General features: G+C 38.4%; 1 protein-coding gene across 4 annotated transcripts in view; it reads right to left on the minus strand.

Moving 5' to 3' along the window:
- TASP1 (taspase 1) overlaps positions 1–24342 on the minus strand; it is a 78752-nt gene extending 54410 nt beyond the window's left edge. For 2 of the 4 annotated variants that reach the window (XM_027748041.2, XM_027748045.2), the window contains exons 1-7: positions 24283–24342; positions 21030–21247; positions 19317–19384; positions 17961–18029; positions 10313–10433; positions 9053–9137; positions 3379–3458 (exon numbers count right to left, since the gene is read on the minus strand). In XM_027748041.2, the coding sequence (XP_027603842.1) occupies positions 3379–3458; positions 9053–9137; positions 10313–10433; positions 17961–18029; positions 19317–19384; positions 21030–21174 (568 nt within the window). In that variant the 5' untranslated portion in view covers positions 21175–21247; positions 24283–24342. Of the gene's footprint in view, positions 1–3378; positions 3459–9052; positions 9138–10312; positions 10434–17960; positions 18030–19316; positions 19385–21029; positions 21248–23850; positions 23938–24282 lie in introns of those variants that run through there. The other 2 variants (XM_027748044.2, XM_027748042.2) reach the window with 2 other exon arrangements.
- Between the last annotated feature and the right edge of the window lie 1059 nt (positions 24343–25401).

Here is a 25401-nt window from a genome sequence, read left to right on the forward strand (position 1 = left end):
GGAGTCAGGAATTTAGAGTCTGGGATAACATAAGGGATAGAAGAAGTGAAGTATATATTTGCTCTGTTCTTACATTCTTCCTTAAGCATAATTTGTGGCTACTCTTGGATTCCAGTTATCCAATCACGTGGATCCACTGCAGCTATTTTTGTTCTTACATAACAATTTACTGAAGTGCTTACACTCACCTCCACAGTTCCAAGTTTGCTGCATGAGTAGTTGCCTTCCTTCTCTCTCCCTCCAAACACTTAACATTGTAAGCACTAAAAGATGCTGTCTTACACCACATTAAATTCATCAAATCAATTAATTAGCATCTACTACTGGCTGAACAGACAATTTCAGATAAGTGTTTTGGTTATTACTAGTGCAGGCACAGATATTGGCAGCTGAAGATGTACCTCAAATGTTGCATATTTAAAGTGTATTTTTAATATTTGTAAGAGATTGCATTATGCAGTCATTTAGAATTTCTAAATTGTAATTCCACTCTTAGCACTTAGATTACACTTTCAAACCAGTCTCACTAGCACAGGGTAACAAAGCACTGGGATAAGCCAGTATGGGCTCTGTATTGGCAGGCATCAGGCTCTAGTATAGGCAGGAATTAATAAATTCAGCTTCCTTGCAGGCTGTGGGCAATACAGGCAGATCACATTTCAGGTGTTGTTTTATTTTAAACCACCCACTCCGTGCACCGGAAAGCCACCAGATTCCTACAGACGGTAGAAATCCCATTTCCTCACATACTTGGCAAACTGGAGAAGACAAAGCAGGTGAGCCTTGACATAACCTTGACGTAGTTCAACAAGTAAAGTGGTTTAAAACATGCTTCAGTTTGGTGCTGAGATACTTTGATGATAGTTCTGAGGGAATTATGGAGCGTGATGGCAAAGCTAATCCTGCCACTTTCTTTGTTACTGACAACAGGGTGAGCCCCATCCCTGCAAAACGACCCCCAGTCCCAGCTTTACAGCATGTGGAACATTGCTCTTCCCATCTCAGGTCTGGGAAAAGGGAGACAGGATAACACAACTTCAAGAATATATTTTCCACGTGCAGAGGAGCCAAAACATGCTCCTAGTTCCTCCTGTTAATACCTACTATAAGAACACGTCTAAATCTGGATTTGGGTTTTGGGGGGTTGGGTGTGGTTTCTTTGTAATTCAGTTATTACACGTATTCTTCTGGTGTTTGGCAATTAGTTCAGCTCTTCTTTGACAGAGCTATTCATCAGTCACGGAATTTCCAGTTAATTTACCCCCAGTTCTCCATGCAAACTCTACCCCAGCAATTGTAGCAAGCACAATCGAAAGGTCTCCCTTCATTTGAAGTTTGTTACATTATTTAACACAACAGCTCGCTTCAGATGACATCTCTTCGTGGTTGCTTGGAAACAACATTCTCTTTAATTGTTTCTTAAGGTATCTAACCATCCCTTCCATGGTCACACTGGATAAATCTTTAGCTTTCTTACATGTAACCTGTGAGAGAGTTTCCAATTTTTCAGCTCTGACAATCCCATGTTGTCACACATGATTACTTTCCAGTCCCACTGACCAGAGGTCAATGTGACACAAAACTAGTTTTGCTAAGGATTGGGATGAAAACCATCATAACATTTTCTACAAATGATTTTTCACGTTTCTGTTTGCTCTTTCTTGCTGCTCTGTTGTTTTTTCAAAAGAAAAGAAACAAGAAACACTACCATTAACGATTATACTGCAAAATTAACGTGTCAGTCCTAGTTGTTTCAACTGTTCTGATGCAAATTGTTTTGTTAAATAGAAGTATGCTGAATGCACTGAGTAGACAAAAAAAAAAAGTGGTATTTTGGAGCTTGGTTATTCTTCTAATGTTTCTCCAACAAAAATTCATAGTCTGGATCAGGCAAACCAAAGTAGCAGTAGTCACTGTTATTTTTAAGGTGCAACAGGTAGATTTGCTCTGACCAGGGTACATTTTAACTAGGAGAGGCATCATCTGGCAATTAATGTCACAACCTAATCATCTCTGTCACAACAGAAACACATTGGTACTAGAAACAATGGAGACTTGTGCATGCAAACAGAATTAGTTAGGAGATCTCCTTTCTAAAGCATCTCCTATACTACTTTCCTACAAAGTAAAAAAAAAAAAAAAACAAACACAAAGATCCCAAAGCTTTAAGTATTTTTACTTTTTCTAAAGCCATAGAAATAAAGATGTTCTGCTTAGCTGATCCCAACAGTTGTTCTGCAAATGCTGTTTTGGACAGCACATGGATAGGGCAAAAGTTTCAGTCATGTGGAGCCAGAAATGAAACCTTTCTGTTCAAAATGAAATGTACCATGAATATGTATGAAAACTGGCATGATCAAGGAAAACAGTGCCACTGTTTCAGGGGTTACACTTAAGCATTGAGTATTAGCAGCTCTGAACTGCAATTTCTAGATATTTATCTACATTTAGAATTAGACCCAAAAAAAGGCTTAATGGGAGTTCTGGGCTTCAGTCTCTGACTTAGGGACTAGTCAACTGTTTTAAGTAGTAATAGTGTTTACTGTAAAATAAAGAAACATTCTGTAATCTTCTGTGTCCTCCTCCTTTGGGTAATGGCCTCTGATTTTTCCTGCATAACCTCAACAGGCAGCACAGGGCACATTCACCCCTGCAACAAACTACAGAGTAGTAACAGCACTTTCCAAAAGGCAGGGGGGCTGGAGAAGGGAAGGAAGGGGAGCCACATCCTCCTTTCCATGGGTAAGTGCACTGATTTGTAGCCTAGTTTATAGATGGTGTATAATCACTTCTTTTATTTTAAGACAAAAAGCTCTCCTAAGAGACTACTACTAATATACAGCACAATTCAAGTCTGTTTTCTGGGCTGGGTTATTCCATCATATAGTGAGGCCTATCTAGGTTAAAAAAAAAAAAGGCAAATTAATTTGACAGCCTGTTTAGACCAGAGCAGTTCTGGACAAAGACTCAGAGATGGGTGTAACTACAGAATCTGAGAGTCAAACTGGCACCTGCCCAATTGTGATACATGGCTATCTGGTGCTTTTAGGATCCAAGATGGATCACAACTGGAGACCTGCAGGACTGAGCTGTTAAAGAACCTACATTTTGGTAAAAAAATAGGTCCATCATTGGATTTAGTTCTAGAATCACAGATTCACTTCAATTATATGTTGCTAAAATGCAGCTGAAGTAACAGTTCAAAGTTTTTTCTATTTAGATACTTAAATTAGTAAACTTAAACCACCCTTATATACCATAACATCATAAAGCTAGTGGAATGTTAGGAACAGTGAATGGATGTGCACCACAAAAGCTGAGGCACCATCTAAAATTACTCTGTCCTGTTCTTCCTACTGACACCACCAGTTTACTCACTTGTAGCCATGATACCTGGAGGACATGCGGGTATCCCGTGATCAACTGCCCATCTGTAAGCTCCTTCACCAACTAAAAAGCTAGGAGACACAGAAGAGGGAGTTTAAACAAAGCCATATAACAAAATCCCCCTTTTCTTGCAATTATTTTTCCTATTTGGTTTGGTCATTTTTAAATTGTAAGCTATGTTTCATAGAACTGTCAGCTACAATTACACTTGGCAACCTTATGTATTTTCATAATGACTATGCAGCTCTGACATTGGGTTTATTACTGGATAAAAACAAGTGCTATTAAATTTGAAATTCATTACCAAATAGCACAAGCTTTCAACTGCAGCTAAAACAGGACCAAGCCTGTCTAAGACTCTTGCTCTCTGTAACAACTTAGCAAGATCCTGAAGACCAAGAACATGGGATGAATGAGGTGAGAATGGTACTTTGGGAAAAGTCAGCCAGTGTAACAGGAATATCAAGAAGTATTTCAAGAAGTACAACACAGGCTAAAAATTAAGCTTATTTAGAAGGACTAAGGCCTATTTCATGGAGTTTTTATCAAGCATTTGCAAATGAAGCTAGCCTACTGAATTTTTAATATACTTGTAAAAAAACCCCAACCATCTGAGAAGTTTTTTTTCTAATCACTACTGAACACTTTAGAGTAGTGAGAAAGCACACACTGCTGTGACAATGAGTGAGAGCAAAACACAGACATGGAATTCTTAGGGAGAGGGGAAAAAAAAGCAAGCCTCAATTATCTCTGTTGCTTGCCCTTAAAGAAATTCATCTTATTGCCTGAAAAGGGGATGTAGGAGCTGGAAACCAGGCAGTGCCAGAAAGACACTGTGTAACACAATAAAGGACAATTATTTCCAATCTTTTTTCAAAAGCGGGCTATGAAGTTAAGAATAACACAACTGCTTAATGGACATGAGAAGTAAAGACTGAGGATTTACAGCAATTAGAAAAGTTTACAGAAATACCAGACTAACGAAAAAAACAGTCCCTGGGACCATGTAGTTCTACAGCTTCTGAGACCATTATTCATACAGCAAATTTGTTGACATTAACACTGCTGGAAGTTTTCTTGACAGTGCTGTATCTGACACCTGCAGCTTCCAGTATGTAGTATTTTAAGATGGTACTTTCTATCTTTCTATGATTTAACCAACACAAGAGGTGTGTCCAGTCTTTCCATACAAAAGTCTCAAAAAAGGTTTATCCAGATGAGAATTTGAATTTATTAAATGCATATTTCTTACCATTGATAGTGCAGCTCCAGATAAGAATTATTCTTGTTGCAAGATACTGTAGCATAAGTTATTGGGTACCTTGGGAGAACTCAAGTATCTCCTATTAGGTGAGTGCTCAAAAAACAACCTGGCACTTTCATCAACATAAGAGAAAAATGCAAACTGTAGCCAAACCTAATTAAGTGGTATTCTTCATTGACTAAAAGAAGGTGGTTTTGGTCTTTAAAGTTTTCTCTCAACAATACATTCTTGGGAAGTAAATAAGCACTTGCAGTTCAAAACAATTTACACAGACAGGAAGGTTAAGTAGAGAAAGCATCAAGCTCAAACATTAGGAGTTTTATATGTGGTAACTTGAATAGCACAGCTCACTCAGAAACATTGTGTTTTACAAACAGTCTCACAACTGCCTTTTTAATACTTAAAAACACAGAAAAAGTCACTAGTAATCATGAGAGTGCAAAAAAGCACCCAAGAATGTCTCATAATTTAAGTGATATGACTTTTACTTTGTTCACATTTCAGTCCTTAATTCCTAGATTCCTTTCCTTCTTTAAGATGGGTACATCTTAAGATTTGCACTTCTGGTCCCAAAGAACAGTTAGATTAGTTGAAGCAGAAAACTAACTAAGGCTCCATAACACCACAGAGATCATCCACTTTTTTTCAGCTATTCAGATGTCTTGAAAAGACATTGTAATCATAGAAAAGTTAAAATAAACTGTTTACAGGACAAATAACATCAGAATCTCAGTGCTTTGTTGCCTGTACATAAAAATAAATGTACAGACAAGCTTAATTTATTGGGGGCGAGGGAGAAGAGGGAATAAAGCCCTTTAGAAAGCAGTCAAAACCACCCTGAGTTTCAAAAGCCTTTAGGCTAATTCAAAATACAATTTTCCAAAGGGGGGGAAAAAACCAAAAAACATAAACAAAGCATGAATGGGTTTGTTCTCTGCTACTCTGAGAGCTGGTTCTGCACAAATAAGATATAAAGATCTTTCTTGCAAATATATCAGAGTAGTCTGTAGTTGTTACAGAACACACAGAAGATGAAAACATCCTCCCAGCAAGGAGCCAGTGCTTGCACATGCCTTCCAGTTCCAGGCATGCTAGACCATGAAAATGCAAGTGAAGGTCTCTAAAATGGTCTTTTCAGAGAATTTTCTCCAAGAACTTGGTTTTCCTGGTGCTGTTTGCTCCAAACAGGACCATTTAATAGGGGCTGTAGGGAGACAGGTCACACCAAGCTAAACAGAAGGTGGTTTGGTTCATTAAAGGTGGTCAAGGCAATCCTGGATGTAACAAATTCGCTTTGTTATGTTTTATTATAAAATGCAGCAAATCACTCTGAAATAATTGATACAAAGAAGAATTTGCTCTGAAGAAATACAGAACAGAGATAAAAGGGGGTGCAAGTCTTCCTTCACTCCAGGCACTTCCTTGACTGTGCACAGCCCTACAAGTTACATAGTTTATATATTCTGCACAAAATACGGTAAAATTGAAGCAATTACAAATCCTTGTATATTTAAATGGAAAAAAAACCAAAACCAAAACAAACAAACAAAAAACTAAGGAGAAATTCTTTCCCATATGGGTTAATATTAATACTGAAAAAGGAATATGGGCATGGACTTGATGTCAGTAGTACTAAGGAGTTCTAAGAAAGGACACATTTAGGTGTGTTTGTGCTATCCTGCAAATCTTACAAATCTACATTTAACAGCAAGCAGATGTAAATAAGCCTTTTTTCCTTAGAAAGGTCAAGGTTTCAGTGTAAGAAGTAGAAAATCTTCAAGCTTATTACTACAAAACATCTAATCCATTATAAAGTGACTAAAGATCACTGCCAAAGATTCATCCAGTTTGTCACTATGCTATTAAAATAGTGCTTTCTTTGGTAAAGTTATACAACAAACAGGAATATCTTACAGCAGAATACGTAAGATTTATGAGTATTTTCTGTTCCTGCATGAGAGAAAATCCTGCCAATGCTGAGCAGAATAAAACAAGGCAGTAAGATGTAAGGACCTTAGAGGTTTCAAGAAATGCACTCATGCATTCAGGGATACTCTAAACTTTTTAAATTCTAATTTGGGTAGTGGAATTCTGTGTTTCAAACAACACAACTAGAGACTGATCCAGAAGGACACACTCTACACAGCAATTTACAGCAAACTGGATACATCAGTTCAGACACTTAATCACTCCTTGCCATCTCTGAATAAATCAATTCACACTCATCAGAATTTCTTCTACTGAAAATTAGAAATACACCACTTTGAATTGGTTTTGAACTCACTATAAGAACAGACCCTGGACAGGTACAAGCAGGCCAAGCAAACTGACTTCATGTGTTCTTTTATAGAGAAAAACCTCCATAATCCCACTTTTACTAATCTCACAGCTCCTGAATTTTTCTTGTGTGGTCATGTGCCAAACATTCTGTCCAGAAAACATTAAGCCAGCTTATATCATACTATAGGAACAGTCTCTACCACAGGTCTCTTTAACAAACAGTGTCTGGAATACTCCCCAGTACACTATTTGCCGATGACAAAGAAGATGAAAATTGCACATCTTCACAAATAAAAAGCAGTTACTAAACTCCTGACACTTGCTAGGAATGCCCAAACATGGCTGTTCTCTTGTCATTGAGCTATATGTGTTCCCAGCTTGTGCAGGAATGCACCTCAGTCCCAAAAGCAACAAAGGCGAGGCACGAAATCATCCACAGCCACCACCATCAGTGACCACGAGCTCTGTCACCTGAACTTGGGACACCCTGTGTGTACAAAGCAAGCCCAAAGCACAACCCATCACATCCCCACTTGGACTGATCGTTTCCAGGGTAACAAATTTGCTCTACCAAAATATGCATTCAAAAATCCAGGGTGGGAAAAAGGAAATGAAAATATTTCTTAGGTAACCCAGGTGCACCAATAAACTGCATGTGTTGGCTCCAAGTACAGCTCATCTCTGACTTTGAGATTTTGAGTTCCTCTGTCTTTGAGAGTATTTGATAGCCAAGACCTTGCACAGTCTTTGAAAGATTTAGTTTTGTTCTTTGAGGGCAAGAGGGTGTAGGTTTTTTTCCATTCAGTTATTTTTAAAACTATAGCAGCATAAACGAGGTCATGAAGTCACAGTGAACATGCTAAAATGCCCAAGTGCTCTTCCTCACAATAATTCTAGAATGCTGCGATGTTACAGGCAAAACAATCCCAAGTGCTTGCTCCTGTAGTGACTTCAGTACTAGTTCTGGAACACCAAAAAAACCACCCCATTTGACACTCTAATCTAATTCAGGTAAGCCTCAGTTTCTTCTGACAGACAAAGAAATGAGCTAATAGCAATTGAAATTAAAGTTCCTATTTCTTAGTAAACCTCTCTGTAGTTACTCTCTGCTTTCTCCATTAAAGAAAAGAGTTTTAAATGCAAAATCTGTCTGTTAAAGGTTTGGTTTCAAGCTGGCTGGTTTTGATCTGTGAACTTCCTTTGCAGCACAACAGAACACTGAAATCCTGCTCTTCCTCACTGTTTAAACTGGAATACTATACCACCCAGCTATGAACTACTTTGCTAATTTTACAGAATAACACAGTAAGGAAAGCAAAATTTGTGAATCTAAATATATATATTTTAAAATACCAAAATTCTGGTTTAATACTTCTGCAAATACTGACCATTAGTTAGAAAAAAGGCAGCAAGTTCTGCCACAGGTGACAGACAATAGCAGTCAATTAATATGAATGAATTATTCAAGTTCTCTACCTGTCAATTTAAACTGCTAATGAGAATAAGATGGTTTTAAGAATAATCAGTTCTGACATTTCTTGCATTCTTTCCAAAATGATGCAATAATATTTAAAGTTACAATGCATTTAATAGTTCCCTCTTCCATCTAAGTATCACACCCATTTCAGTAAGAGAGTGCTTGTTTTCATTTTTGTTGTAAATACTATTAAATCTATCTTTAAAATAAGAGAAAGTTACTAAACAGTGCACATTTCCACACTACAGCCACAAAATAAAGCCACAAAGGCAGCAAAGTAGGACTATTTTTTATACTTGTTAAAAACCTTGTTGCTTTTTTTAAAGGTACACAGAGGCAAAGGCAGTAAAATTGCCCTTTAACCTTGATGTGTTTTGGGATTTTTCAAAATGCTACAGTAGCAAATGTAAGGATTGAGTATTACAACTAGAAATAATCACACAGACAGAAACTATCACAAAGTTGATGTTGCCATCTATTCCCAATACATCCTTCTACCCAGGACTTCATCGAGCGCACCAGATATTTCAAGATCAGAGCACAAAGCTTATCTCCTTTTCAAAGGCTGGTAAGATAAAACCTTCAAATATGGCATGCATGGAGACCAAAGACCAAAGAAAAGTCAAGCAGAACAAAGCAATTACCAAGGTGGAATTCTGCCAGCAGAGAGTTTTCCCTTCTGCCCTTCACATAACAATCTATTTGCAACCGAAACTGGATTCTTGATTCCTGAAAAGTTAGCAAAAAATGGGAACAAAACATTAAAATATTTTTCCACAGAGCACTGCAGTGTTCATTTTGGCAATGGAAGTCAGATTCTTTTAATTTCCAAGGGTTTGTCAAGCCATTAAGAGACACCTTATGTTATGTTTCAATGTAGTAACTACCTTCTCAGTTTTTCCCTCACATCCTGTCAGTAGTGACAAAGCCTTCCAGTCAACACCTCCCCCACATTTATTTAAAAAAAAAAGAAAGAACCACACTGAAATTGTAGGAGTGATCTCCCACCACAGAAATCTCAAGTTAAATCTATTGTATTCTAAAGGCTAAAGATGTTTTATGGGCATTAATTTTTCAAGATGGAAAGAGTTTGCATTTGGACCTATCGGGCCAGAACAGGGATTATAGGATTCAGGCTTAGCTTTCTCTCACTCCCTCATTTCCTCCTTCCCCATGGTTGGAAGGATACATTTTTTAACAAACAGGTCTTGAAACACTTAATTTTACTATTTATTTTAGATTTATATCTACATGAGGAAGCTATTACCACAGTTTAGAACTATTCTAGGATAAAGAACAAAGCTTGAAAACTTGTCAGAAAAGCTATTCAAAAGTAACAGCTAAGACTGTTCATGTACTTCAACAAAACCTCAACAATCCCTATTTGGGACTGTATATCTATATTTGTTTTGTACTGAAAGCTAAAACTAGACAAAAAAAGAGAAACACACTAGTTCTCAGATTAAATAAGTCCCATATGCAAATAAATGATTGAATTATATACCAGTAACTTCTTTGAGAAGGCTGAGAACAAAAACAAATACAAAGCCTAATTTAAATGCCTGTAATATTTTTTAACAATTGAATTTTATTATGAAGTTATCGTTCTACAAATTCATCTCAGCAAACTCAGCCCCCTTGTGAATATTGTGTGGTATCATATAACTGTTCTGCACCAAAGGATTCTCAGTGAACTAATAAGCCAACATGTTACATAAAGCAAATTAACACGAATCAGCATTTTAGGGGGCAGGAATGCCTCTCCATTTTCTAAAAGGCTAGAATTTATTTAAACAGGGTAAAATTTACCATGTGTCCCCTCCTTCAAAACAGTAACAAAAAAGAACAAAACTGATCTTTGCACCTAAATCAGTATTTAGCTTTATAATACATAGTTAACATACCACTCAGTGCTCCAACTGCTCCAAAATTTAATGACTTTCCATCCATTATACTGGCATCACATTCTATCTCACCCAGAAGGTTTAGGTTAGATCCCAATCCTGCGTTTGTGAAAGGAGAATCCTAAAAATAAGAACAAAACATTGTAAGGCCACATCCATAACAGACTAGATTGATCAAAACCTCTGTATAATTGATCCGAAAACCCTGGTCATGGTGCAGGGCATTTTCTTATTTTAGCAGTTTGATCTTCCACAACAAAAACAAGGGCACTTTGAACAGAGCATCTGAAATCACTGCAATGGATACCTCTCACCCTCTATAGGGTATGATAACACTAATATAAAAACCAGTCACCCAACAATTTATGATCATTTCTATTCAAGCAAAAGCCTTACAATCGTTCAATATTTAATTAATTAATGAATGAATTAATCTAATAATCACTGCACAGACCACAGTGTACCTTTCAGCCTCCCAGGTATGACACTGCTGCAAAACAGAACTGTACTTTTTCTGAACATGTTAACCTATGACTGCAGCTCTGCAAGTAGAAGTGAAGAAATGGCATCACTAACAAACCACTCTCTAAAATTCCTATTTGACCATCAGCATAAGGACAGTCACTACTGTGGTCTGGAAGTTTCTCGACTAAAAACCAAGATTTATTTCATGGCAAGTACGGAACAACATTCAGCAGCATCATAAACCTAACTCCTCTTTTATTAGCACCTTCTGTGGCTTTTAACAAACCCAAGGTTCTCAAACAATAAAAGTTTTGCATGCTAGAATTACACCCCATTTTCACCCACCCATTTCATCAGAGCATCCCCATGACTTTAAAACCACAAAATTTCCAAGTGGTACACTTCAAAAGTCTCACTGCCAGCTCAATATAATCCCCCAGCTCAATATAATCCCCTCTTTCTAGATGCAAGCACAAAAGGAATACAGGACAAAGAAAACAGCCAAACAGTACAACTTCAGAGAGATGTGCAGGCTTTCAGTTTTCACTTGTTTAAATTACAACCAGTGTAAAAACCTGATGTGACAAAGAGTTGTCTAGACCACAAGTGAACATGTCAGTGAAATGAGATGGTCATACTTCTACAGTACACGTAATAAAGGCTGAATCAGGAAACAAATTATTGGAAACAGCTCAAAGTTCTGTCTTAAGTGTTAAGGGAACTGGTTTGGTTTTGTACATACTGATTTGCAACAAATTCAAAGGAACAAAAGAGAGAGGAGCGCACAGAAATGAAAAATAAATCTGATGTCAGCTAGCCTTTGTTAACTTTCAAATGAGCAAGTAGTGAGTAAATTCAAAATCTGTTTTGCAAGACGCTGACTCTAATTTACAGAGACATTTTAAGATTTCTTAGCGTTTGAGTCACTAAAATGCTACCTTCCTGAAGAATCATGAGTACATAATAGATAATACATAATCATGAAACTCCTTTATTTTCTGCTTTTTCCTTCTGAAGCAGCATAAGATTTTATTCCACTTTACCCCATCCTATTTTAATCCACAACAGTTCTTCCAGTTCACTGCATATATTCATTCTGTTGCTCATTTTGACAGCAAAGCCTCACAGCAAATGAATAAATTTGAAAAGATTTTAGGATAACGAAACATTTGCAGTTAAGCGTGGCACAAATAACTTTCCCTAAAAGGGGAAGGGAGGGGGAGAATATGTTTTTAAAAAAAAAAAAGATGGCCTAGAAAAGGCAGAAAACTCCGAGTAGCCACTGGCTTAACTGACTTCATTGCTCCCCAGGCTCTACAAGTACGAAGAAAATTAAGTTGGTGAAGTTTAGGAAAAAAGGAGCAGAGAAGTGATGGAAGGAATTGAAAGTGAATGGTGAATGGTACTTGGAGGATACAGCAAAACCAGGAATGCTCAGGATGAACAATGCTTGTCCAAGTTCCTGGCCCCGGGGTAATCAGAGTGCAAAGACCTGTGAGCCTGGAGACAAATCCCTAATGTTCTGTTCCAAAGACATTCACTCAGGGTGTTATACTCAAGAACATCAGCAAGGGGAAGAACTTTGTGCTCCACAGATTCGCCACAAAGCAGAGACAGCTGTTATTTTAGAGCAGATGTCATGGACAAATAAGGGGCATAAGAAGGACCCATGAGAGGAGAAGTTTAAATACAGGTCCAGAATCTTCTGCAGTCAAGACACAAAGCTCTCTACCAGCTGATAAAGGTAATAATCAAAAGAGAGGAGGGAAAAAATACAGGATATGGAATGGTACTAGTTCCTTTTATGTCTCAAGATCTAGATGTGCTTTGACACCTTGGCACAGCACCTTCACTGGCACAAAACCAAGAGATACTTTACTCAGAGGATCTCAAGACAAAAGGAATGCCATCTGTTTCTCTCTACAGAATATTTACCAGAATACTACAGAATGTTTAATAAATAACAATTCTACATCGAACTGAGATGTCTCTTTGGTGGCATAACTCTCATATTAGGACTCAGAAGGAATCTTACCAGTACAATCAGTCACAACATGAGTAACTTCTCCAGTGAAAAGAAACAAAGACCAAATTCCAAGCACCTGTTCAAAATTTCTGTGGAGTTTCACTTAGCTTTACAATCAGACTGCACTCAAGACAGTCTCAGAATTGCCCAGAGGAAGGTGGTCTAACTTCACACATCTGAAAGGCAATCTGAAAACAGCTTTAAAAGTGCAGGAACTGGGTGTGAACCCATGGAATTTCTGATATCTACCTGAGTGTCTCTGAGGTGAGATAAAAGCCTTTGAAACGAGGTAGGAAAAAAACTTTATAAAAAATGGAAACAAATTCACACCTACTGCTATGAATAGGCAAGGACATGAAATACACCACAAAAATACAAATCTCTTTTTGAAAATATGAATCTCTGCAAAGTCTGACCAAAAGATTTCAAGACTCTGATATACAAATGGAGGAATACAACTTATGAACTTATGAAAATTAAGGTGTATTTTGAAATGAAAATTCAAAACCTTCAAGGAATGCAGAAACATTAAAAGAGAAGCATGAAGGCTTTCAAAGAGGGAAGAAACAAACTGAGCTACCTGAAGAATTCTCTTCATACCCTCAGACAGAAAAATGCAGCAGTGCAAGAACTGACTACCATAAAATCGGGAAGAACCAACTAAAGCATGTGTCCAAGAAGAGGGAGGATGGGAGAGGAGAAAAAGGTTTAATACAAAAGGTATCTTCAGGAATATACTTTTTTATTTCAAACCACAAGCAGTGATCAGCCTTTGTATTTCCAAGGAGGCTGAAAAAGAAGAGTAAGCAAACCAAGCATCAGCTTTGCATGTTAACAGCAAGCCCTGCTACCACAGAAGAGGAGGAAAGAAGAGGCAAACAAATAACTATTCAAAGCATTTTAACAAAATATAAGCCTTTAATTATTTGAAAAATACTAAACTACGTGGCAATTATTCCACCACTGAAGTATCTCTAACTTACCATGTAAAGCTGTAGCAAAGGAGGTAACAGGAAGCTTTAGGATGTGAAACAGGAGTTTCATTTTCCCAAGTTACCCATCTTGCAAAAACTCAAGCTACTGAGGGTATTGTTTTTATTTTTAGAATCCTTTTTACTTCGAGACCCATTTATAAATGTTCTGGCAGCAAACACAGGGATCTTGGCGTTTCTAGCTGCAGTCAAAGCTGGAATGCTCAAAGAAGTTAATCAACTCTAACACTTATATCTCAGCAAATAGTTAAAATGCTCTGCTTTCAATGGATTTTAAAGAACATTCCATCCATCTTTGATACAGTTTTGTCCATGGCTTATTTGCGACTTTAAAAGCAAATTCAAAGTCTACAGGTATTTATTTTTGTACAGTAGAACTTGAAAATTTATTTTGCTGTGGGAGTTTAGTGCCAACAATCAATATTCTACATGGATGAGCCACGTCCCTTTCAATTACACCAGCTAAAATGCTTTTAAAAGGACACTTTTGTCACAGATTACTGTCAGTCACTCTGCTGCAAAACATCACAGTATTGCTTTTAGCCAGTATTAACAACTTCCAGTTGATTACCCATTAAAAGTTCATCTTTGGTAGCTGCCTTAATGCAACAAGGCTGCTTCTTGAAACAGAAGTCCTTGGGACTAAGATTATATACTCAGAAATCTTAAGCACTAGAAAAATAATAAATAAAGCACCAAACAAGTTCCTTTGTTGCAAAATCTTGCTTACAGTCACACAAACCCTCTGCTTGAATATAACAGGTACAGAATAACCTTTGCACTGATCCACAATAACAAAAAAAAGGCAAAATAAACTGAGCAATTTCAGCAGCAAGGAGACAGAAACCCAAAATGTGACACCCGTTTTCCCCACAGATCATATTAATTTCCAATTTAAATGATGTTCATAAAGAACATTCTAGTGAAGTCAGGTAAAAAAAACAAGTGATCTACACATATATTAATCAAGGATTAGACTAAATTTAGGAAACAATTTGAAATCTTCGTCAGTTCCTGTCTCCAGTACCTGATCAGTACTTTGTGAAGTGCTCAATAGTCAAAGAAAAGCTTGGATTTGGACATTTTTCTCACAACCACACATACAGGCAAATCAGCACGTGGTTTTGCTGAAAACAGCAAGTTTCAAGCAGGGTGTGTGGAGGGAGACCTCAACCTTCCCCCCCAAAAAGCTGCCCAAATAATCCCTCTGTGTTTCAAGAGAAACTCAGACTTCTATGGTGGCTGACAGCAAGAGTGCAGAAATCAATGGTACTGCAATAATATCTTTGTAGAAGCACATGGTGTAAATGATGAGTCTCAAGAAGTACCTTGTCCAGACCCTTTTTATTACCAAAAACTGAAAGAGGTAAAACGTTCAATTGTTTCTTTGCAATGGCAGTGTTCACAAACTGGAAAACATGAACAGCCTTTAATCAACTTATCAAATGCAGCTGATGCTTATGAAGAACAGCCCAGTCATTTTAACAGTATTCTGGGTCAGTCTTGTTACTTTGCAAAAGAAATGCACCTTTTCTCTAGTAAACTATCACCAATACTATCACCAATATTATCTCAATCACAGAAAACCCCCTCACTTGAGATTCACACAGTCCAACAAAGACAGGCTGTTCCTTCTCCACTTAGAGCCTGAAAAATAAAACAAAACACAGACAGCATACCACAAGCAAACTGTCAGCTTGCTCATAAAAGATCAAGAGCAAATCTTGAGCCCCAACAAGTCTTTGAAGTGATGCCTCTTGGATTAGCTGAGATTCTGTGTAATGGGGGTTGTGTAATTGAGCGGAACTGAGGAAAGAAATTCATCTTCTGTGAGACTTCCACAAAAAGAGATTTGTGCCTTGCAAAGACCACACATTTTTGGAATACAGCATTCAAAGCCCGAGAGAACTGTAAAAGTGATTAAATATTTCAGATAAAGTCACAGCAATGTGTTCTACAGAAACCAAAATATCAAGAAGTTACACACAGTGCTTTACAATGGGATCTGTTATCAGGTTATGCAAACTTCTGTTGTTCTGTATCTTCATCTGTATTACAGGGACACAAGTAAACAAACACTGTTTCATGCAGATTTTTTGTTATGTGTTTACCAACTTAAAATGCTAAAGCACAAACAAAAGGGTGTGATAGCTCATCAACATAAACATACATTCTTACCAATAAAATTTTGTAGTTGATGGGAAAAACTATTCTGTTTGCTTTGTTGTCTTGTTTTCCACAGAGCAACAGAACAAACACCAGAACTAAATCAGAAGATGCAGCTCCAGAAACGACAAGAGATGTCTGGAGGTGATGTTCAGAATGAGGTGAGTAGATACAAACCTTTACATATTTTGGAAGCTGCTCATTTAGAAGTTTCCCATACCAGATCCAAAAGACTGCCACTGCAAATCACAGTGTTTTGAGTATAAATTTGATTTTTCCTCGATGTAACTGCATAGTCACATACTTTAACCTAAAAGAAGCCCAAATCCCAAACCCAATATTCTCTATTCCAGTAACAGACAGAACAACCCCCAATTAAAAGGTTATATAAATCAACAAATAAATGAAAGCAAATAATTACATTAATGACAGCAATACAACCTGAACAAAATAACATTTAACTTTAAAAAGGAAAAAAAATAGGGCTTGTACAACAGCATATATAAAAGTACTACCAAAGACAATTATAAAACCAGAAACTGGAATTATGGCAGGCATCAGAACAATAGCAACAAGACAGATAAGGAGAAAAAGGTTTCTGATTGCAGTAATTTCATAAAAAGTTTTTAATTTCATCTTAAAGCCGTAACTTCTTCCACAGATGTTACTTCAGAGTATTTAAATCTACTAAAGTAAAAGAAAAGTCTCCTGGGGATAACAAAAACAGATCAAATATTTACCCCAGGCACAGCTGCAAAGAGATACAGAACTGTTGGGTTAAGCTTCTTAAAATATGTTTTCTTCTGTGTAGCTCAGGAACACGATAAAAATCACAACCCAAAGTGAGTTTTTATTTTTGTTTTCCACTGAGGGAGCCGACACACAAAACAGCCTTGTGGAGGAACAGCAGCCTCAGTCAGCTTAGGGAAGTGCACTGGAAATAATTCCACTGGAGATATCCCTGTTTTCCCTGGGTTATATTCTAATGTGTGAGATAACACATGAAAGTGGGTTTGAAGAGCTCAGTGCAGACCAGCAGTGGTGCTGAAAGCCAAGAACCTTGCCAAGGGAACAGTGTGACTGCAGCCCTGGCTCCCAGGCAGCATGTCTAACACATACTGAAGTGTGTACTCACTGCCTGCCTCACACCAGCCCCACCGAGGACACTCGTGAACACTTTCCCAACACATGTGTAAGCAAATCCACTGCTAATCCTCTTGGAATACTACCAGGAATTCCAAACCCAGGAAATTATTTTTACAGCACAACACTTACCTTGCCTTCCTCCTTTGCTAATAAAGTTGGAGGGGAAGAAGCAATTACTGCTTACAGAAGAGGAATACCTGTTTCCATCATTACTGTCCTGAGGGATTAGTGGACCTGGGACAATAACCAAACTGCCCTATTTATATCCCAGAAATGTTTAGCTTTACTCACTTCCACATTATTTCACTGGGACCTTCACTGAAGTCAGATGCCATAAAAATCTCACCACTCCAAAAAGACACTTTGCCAAAAACCTCCCATACAGCTGCTCATCAAGACTTTCTATCTTAATTAACAAGTGCCATTTTGAAATAAAAGCATTACTTGTCCTATTCCTCTGCACATATTTTGTCATTAAAATCAGAACCAGTAGGATGATTTTTCTTCCCTTTCTAAGAAGCAGAGCCAGAACTGTCCATCTGTAGCTCAGTAAGTCAGAAATAAAGTTCCCTACAAAGTGTTAAACAATTCTTTAATAACTGCATTTATTTTTAAAGAGTAAAGACTATCTAAGATGACAATCAAATTGCACCAACTAGACAACTTTTATTCAGTTTTCATTTTTAGAAATTATTTAAATACATTTACTCCAAAACAGAGTGGAAAAGCAAAATATAAAATTAGTGCAGCATAAAAGTGGAAATCTCAGTAAATTTCCCACTTAACACCTTCCTACAGAAAAATCTGGTAATGCACCCATGGGACTTATTTACTACTAGTCAGAAATTCATACCTCTAATTCTATAAGTGCTGCAGTCACTGCATCTGTGGCAAGAGCACCAGCCTGGAGCTTTTCAATTGCCTGTAAAACAGAATTTTCAGTTGATGATTAAGGAATTCTAATTTTCTGTGACTGAGCCTTACATTTTCCCAGTCTTGTACAAAACGAAATCTTCACCAAATTAGCTTAAAACGTTAAGAGGGCATAAAAACAAGAGGCACTGGAAATAAGTCAGTATGAACCACGTGAGGGCAGATCTGAAAGTTGGATTGTACTACCCTGACACTGAGACACTGCATTTAGTAGCAGACTCCTGCATGGTCAAATTTATACGAAAATAACTTTTTATATTACATATAAGTCCTCAAACACTTGATGCTTCAGCCAACAAGTTTCAAATTTTCCTTCCAAGGTTCAACAAAAATTCCTAGTACCATTTATTGCAATTACAGTCAAACTGAAGAAAATTAACAAGCTCATCTGAAAGCCAAAACACACGAATGAATCAAATAAGACAATGTTATCTTCAAATTACAGACACACACAACAATGAACTTCTAATAGTATTTTAAGATCCATTTTGGACAAGACATGACAGTCAAGTTCCCTCAGGGAACCCCAGGAAACAACTGTGGCTTCATCTTCAGCTGCAAGACCTGCAACTGTTTGTTCTTCACAGAAATTATTTATGTTGGCTACTCAGCTTAAGGAGCCACACAGAATTTCAAATTACACTTAAATTCAACAGCATTTTGTCACATAATTAGCTGGAAAATGACTTTCACCAGGGCTAATGCACAACTTCAACGAAGCCAGTGCTATGTCTGGGTGATTTGTGAGGCTTCCCATTACAAAATTAGATTGGTATTAGGATTGAGCAACAGAACTGTAATACAAAGTGATAATTATCAGAGGCCAGTTCTGAGACTCTTCTAAAGAGTCTGCCAAGCTCCCAGCTCCTGCTCCCTGGAGAAAGCAAAAGACATTAAAAATTTTGGAGAGAGGTCTTCCAGCTACTCATTCAACACGTAGTACACAGGGCTTTGCCAGCTCCAAACCTAAATTCTTGGAAGAGATTAAAAAATATTGGCTTCAATGGAAATGGAAATCTTGTCATTTCTCCCTTTCCAGCTTTGATATTTTTTTGTTTTGTTTTTCCTGTTTCTACCTCCTTTCCTATTAAGATGTTAAGAGCTATCAAGAAGAAAGTAATTCTAGGAACTCCTGCATTTATGGAGCAACCTGGATGCTGGAGTTTAAATAAATTCCAAAAAAGAGTGGACATGGATGAAATCCAAGCACAGATACCATACTTAGCTCCAGAATTACTAGAGGCTCAGGAATACTGCAGGAAGCTGTAGGACATACCTTCTGACAGGCTCTTTTGCACACATGCTTGTACTCTTTAGCTTTGGATTCGGAATGATAACCTGCACCTACAGTTAAGGAAGAAGATAAAACTGTTAAATTACCTGTCAAACTGCAGCCTTACAGTTCACACAGGCAGGTACAGCCTTCCTTATTCTGGATTACATTGGCATTTCCCTTTTGTACCAATGATTGACAACTTTATGCATTCCAACACTGACTCAAGCACACCCAGTAAAACACAGCATATATCCAGAAACACATAGGTATAAATCACAGCATCAAACAACCTCTTCCTATAAACACTTTGCACGAGATTTCAGTATCACTCATTCTTGGAGTATTTCCGGCACAGCTTTTTTATTTACTTTTTTATTTTACTTAGAACCCTTGATTTTATGTTAAAGTCCAATTTTCCTTTCACCACTGATGTGCAAGTTTGCAATTATCATTCTGCTCATCTTCTCATGTTCATTCCACATTTTTTAGAGCCTGTTGCTCCTGCTTTAGAACCAGGGGAGTTGCTTGAAGTAGAGATCATACAAATTTTTCATCTAATTTTGAGTCTTCATGTCTATTCCATTGCATCAAATCATTCTGCCCTATTTTGTAGCCACTGCCCCTAATTCCATACCTGAAAAACCCACTATTTGACTAAATGCAGCATCAAAAAAACAACTGCCATGACTGCACACTGATCTTGAAATTCTACTTCTGTTTTACTGGTTTTTGAACTTAAAGATGTGCTTGCATTTATCTCGGCTTCACTTTTCTCACTATTAGAAACATTAGTTTTGAGAAACTCTATTAAATTAAAACTACCAGTAATGTACAATATATTGAACACTTCTATCTGCTCTTAAAATAGAATACTAGGGTCATCAAATATCAACTCAGAATAAAATTGAGGGGTTTGGGGGTTTTTTTAACCTTAATAATTTTATAAAGCAAGTAGCATGTTGGTTTTTCAAATAATTTAGGCATTACCTTGCTCAGTTTCACCTCATGTCATCACACATACGGTAAAAACAAATATACAGATGTAAGCATTACTAGTATTTTTATGTTAATAGTATTTAAGAAAGAACATATCAGAAATTAGGAGCAAGACACACTAACACATCATTTTTGCATCAGATATGAGTAGAGGACCACTGCATCACATGTGGAAATAATAAATAGTAACTCATTTAAATATGATCAAAAATTAAATAAAATCAAAAATTGGACTTGAAAGAAAAATTTCAAAAGGGCAAAACAAAGTGAACAGCCTAAAGAGGTTGCAGAAAGCCTTAAGCAGATTATCCTCATGGACAAGTTAGACAAGAAACAAGAACTTTAATGAAACAGCTATGTTTGACCCTTCCATAGGGTAAAGAAACACACTGAAAGATCTCTTCCACTTTGTAGGCTTCCCATACTTAGCAGACAACTGCAGAATTTGATGTTTTATAACCATTTAAATTCGGGGATTTTCTTCGTCAAGGAGAAAAAAAAAAATACTACTCAGAACACCCAAATAGCCACATTTTGGTTAACAGTCTCCCATGCAACTTCCAACTGAACTCTCCACTCCCAGACTTGCACACAAAGTTAATGTCACTTCATGAACACATCAGTAGTCCAAAGATACTATAAAATCTGTGCTGATATTTAGTTTGATATCAAAGTATGCACTGTTTTCATTCCAGCTGTTCTGCTTCCACATCTTACCTGCATGGACAAGCACAAATCCCACTCGTTTCCCTCTTTGGGTTTGCTTTGCTTCGGGCTCTTTGACCACCACTTTTACAGCTGTAACCTGAGATGACTTGGAAGGTAACACTTCTACTGAGCTTATCCCCTTCTCCATGATCATACATTGGGATCACCATCTTCTATCGGGAAGGAGCACACTTCCACGCAGAAATAAACTCTGGAGGGGAATCATCCTAAAAGCAAATCACGCGCGTATGTTAGAAACTGATTTCAGGAGATGGATTTCACACAAATAGCCTCAAAAAGAGCTTCTGGAGGAGAGGTTTGAAACACAGAGCGTGGCTCTTGAAAGAAGTTCTGCCTCTTCCCTAGCTAAAAGTATTAATGAAACTTAAAATAATCCAACTCCATGTTTCAAGCTCAAATCAACCTTTTTGCTATGATATAACGTGAACCTAGTAATCTTCCTAGACACTGTAAGGAACTGTTAATATAAGTTTTGCTTTCCATGGTGTCCTTTTAATCAACAATACAACTTATTTCTCCTCCCATCATGTCTAACTAGCACATGAGCAACCCTTTAAAATGCCACACCTTTTTCTTTCTTTTGCAGGGAATAGCTGTTTATTCCTATAATGAACTCCTTCTATACTTTTATAATTCCTCACTAATTTGCAGCAGGAAAAAAAAAAGAGAAATTAACTTTTTTTAATGGCAAAGTGTTTCTAAAACAAAGCCAAATAAGCCTAAAACAGTGAAACAATGTTTGCACAGGTAAGTAGAGCCACCGTGATTACTAGTGAACCACAACATGCTTAAGTCAAGCTCAAACAATTTATTAACTCTATTTGGTTTTGATCTTCACCCTTGAGATGTTTACAGAATGTAATGTTTATAGAAAGCTAATTGAAACATTGTCAGCATTTCCTAGTACCTCAAACAAAAAAGTTAAAATGCAGAATGATGTATTTATCATAAGTCACCAAACAAACTCACTGTATTTACTGCTCCTCTTCCCTACCGCCTAATACATGTTAATCCTGACACAAAACCATTTGTCTAGTTCAGCAGGTAAAAAAAAAACAACAGGGATATTCTACATGTTGAATTAATTCAGGGAGTGAAAATGCATGCAGTGTTAATGCATGAAGGAAGAAAATCTCTAAAACATACTAAAATATGTTATATATTAAGAATTAGATGAACTTTAGGGTCCCTTCCAGTCCAAGCCACTCTGACTCTATAACTTTATATTCCAGTATGATGTGCATCACCCTACCACCTTGAAAAGGGCTTTGTAACCCAAGAACACTGGAAAGTGAACAGGAGTGGAAAAAATGAGATGTTTTAATGCATGAGACTTAAACCACTGACTTTGCAAATGCTCTACAGCTTCCTCCAGTAATTAAACACCACCCCATTTAAAGAACCAAAACTATGCAAACAATGTTTAGCACTGGCACAGAACAAACAGGCTGGTTTACCACAACTATCCTTTTGATAACAAGAATTAGCACAGCTTTGGAGGAAGTTATTTATTTACCCTCACTTCTTCTTAAATGCTAAACATACATAAGTACCTTCATACATTCATAAATTTACATTTCAGGATTAAATAAGAACTTATTGTTATAATTATATATGAACTGATACAAAATTGAAGACCACTATAATATATAGACTCTACAGAGAGAAAAAAAGCATTTATGGACTACATCCAATTGTAATGGTCTCCTGTATAAACCTCAGTGCTAAAATGAAAGTACTAATCACTGTATTTACTTCCTTTTTGCTAATAATAGTGAAGGAAGCTTCAGCAACCATTGCTACAGGCAATAAGTCTGTTTCCTACAAACTTCTTTCTCTTTGGCACAGACTTCAGTAAAGTGACAGGAACAAGTAAGGAATTTACACTGGAGCAAAAATGGGAGAAACAGTGTGGTGGTAAGGTAAGTAATAATTACGGGTTTGAAAAGGCAGACATCACCCAAAGTTACTAACAGCAGAACTGCAGGCTGAAAACTCTAATTAGACACTGATTTTAAGAGATTAATTTCACACAAGTAACTTCAGAAAGAACTACTGAAAGAGAGGTTTGAGCCTTTCCAACGTGAGTCTGATGATGTGCCTATTTTTACCAGATGACATATAGCCAACCTATCTCAGTAATTCCCTTCAGCCCGTAACACTTCCTGCACGTCACCCCGATTTTGTCAAACCACTTCCATCTCAAAATATTCTTCATGCCCATTTACATTTCATTCAAAAAACTGCTGCTTCCACTTTGTGAGGTCCTGTTGGACCCATCCTTTCCCCTTCAAGCTCCCTCTAGGATTTATCAGTTGGACCCATCCTTTCCCTTTCAAGCTCCCTCCAGGATTTATCAGTTGGACCCATCCTTTCCCTTTCAAGCTCCCTCTAGGATTTATCAGTTGGACCCATCCTTTCCCTTTCAAGCTCCCTCTAGGATTTATCAGTTGGACCCATCCTTTCCCTTTCAAGCTCCCTCTAGGATTTATCAGTTGGACCCATCCTATGCCTTTCAAGCTCCCTCTAGGATTTATCAGTTGGACCCATCCTATGCCTTTCAAGCTCCCTCTAGGATTTATCAGTTGGACCCATCCTATGCCTTTCAAGCTCCCTCTAGGATTTATCAGTTGGACCCATCCTATGCCTTTCAAGCTCCTTCTAGGATTTATCGCTGCTCCATCCTGGCTGTCACACTTTCACCACTCCGTATGACACCGCTCCCTGCTCTACACCCGCCCACTACAGAAGCGCTGGAGGAACACACACTGGTCCGCCTCCCGAAGAACGTGAACCAAGGAGATTTTACCAAAGCACCCCAAGGCCCCTGTGGCACTGCAGAAGTAACTTTGGATCCCAAACACAGACCCCCGCGGGTGTCCCCCCGAGGCCGCAGGGTGCCGCGGGCACGGGGCGAGGGGAGCTCCGGGCCGGGCAGATCCCGCGCTCCCGCGTCCCCCATCCCGATCCCGCCGCCCGGCTCGTGACGTCACGCGGGCCCGCGGCTGTGACGTCACTCGGGGCAGCCCCCGCAGCTGCCGGCGCGCGGACCGCCCGAGCGCGAGCCCGAGCCCGCGGCCGCCTCGCGCCGCGGCCCGTGCCCGGCGCGCGGGGCCCCGCGGGGAGGGCGCGCGGGAGAGGCCGCGCCGGGGGAGGCGGGAGCGGCGGGAGCGGCGGGAGCGGCGGGGCGGGTCGGGGCGGCCCCGCGTCCCTGCGTTCGCTCGCTCGCTCACTCACTCACCCTGCGCCGCCGCCATCCGTCCGCTCGTTGCCCCGGTGAGCATGAGGCGGCCCGCCCCTGCCCCGCCACCATTGGGCGAGCCGCGCCCGGCGGCCGGAAAGGGCGGCCCCGCTGATCGGCGTCCCGGGGGGCGAATGGCGCGGCGAGGGCGGGGCCCGGCAGCGCGGGAATGGGGCCGGGCCCGCGGCCGCCCTCGCTCCGTCAGCGGCGGCGAGTACCGGGATCAGCCTCCGGACACACCAGCCCGGCCCCACAGGGGTGTTTTGTGCCTCAGGGAGGTGGAAAGCGGCCTCCGGTTTTTCTACGGTGCGTCCCAAAACAATATACGTGTATATCAATATCCATGTATATAATACCAATATCCATAAATATCATACCAATACGCATATATATCAATATACTTATGCACCATACCAATATACATATATATCAATATCTGCATATATCAATATCTGCATATATCAATACCCATATACATCATATCCATGTCCACATATTTTATCAATATACATATGTATCAATATACATATGTATCAATATACATATGTCATATCAATATGTATCAAACTATACATATTTATATGCAATTTACTTATATCAATATGTAATATACATATATAAATGCACATATATATAATAACAGTATGCATATATATCATCATTTATATCAAGCAACGTAAATATGCAATATATATCATAACCTGTATCATACAATATGCAATATATACATACATAAATACGCAATATACATATATACCATGTCATTTTACATACATATCACATCAGTGTGCACTAAACATATATATATGTTTCCTGCTGTATACACACATATGACTTCTGATAGCTGCTCAAAGCTAAACTTATTGATTGCAAACAAATATATTTCATAGTAGACCTGTCAGGAAATTCTCACAACTATCAGGTATTTTCCATCTTCCTGCTTCAATGGGCATTTGAGTATTGTGTGCTGCCAGAGAAATCCTAAATTCCTATTGATTTATGATAATTTGCTGTAAAGGAGACTCAGCATCATTTCCTGAGGCCGCCTTCCCAGGATAAAGGGCAGATGTATCTGAACCCCATTTCCCTGATACCTTCTCAGATGATCATTACCATCAG

Source organism: Pipra filicauda, unplaced genomic scaffold, assembly GCF_003945595.2.
Source record: "Pipra filicauda isolate LSUMZ 115617 unplaced genomic scaffold, ASM394559v2 scaffold77_size3566232_pilon, whole genome shotgun sequence".
NCBI classification, from domain to species: Eukaryota; Metazoa; Chordata; class Aves; order Passeriformes; family Pipridae; genus Pipra; species Pipra filicauda.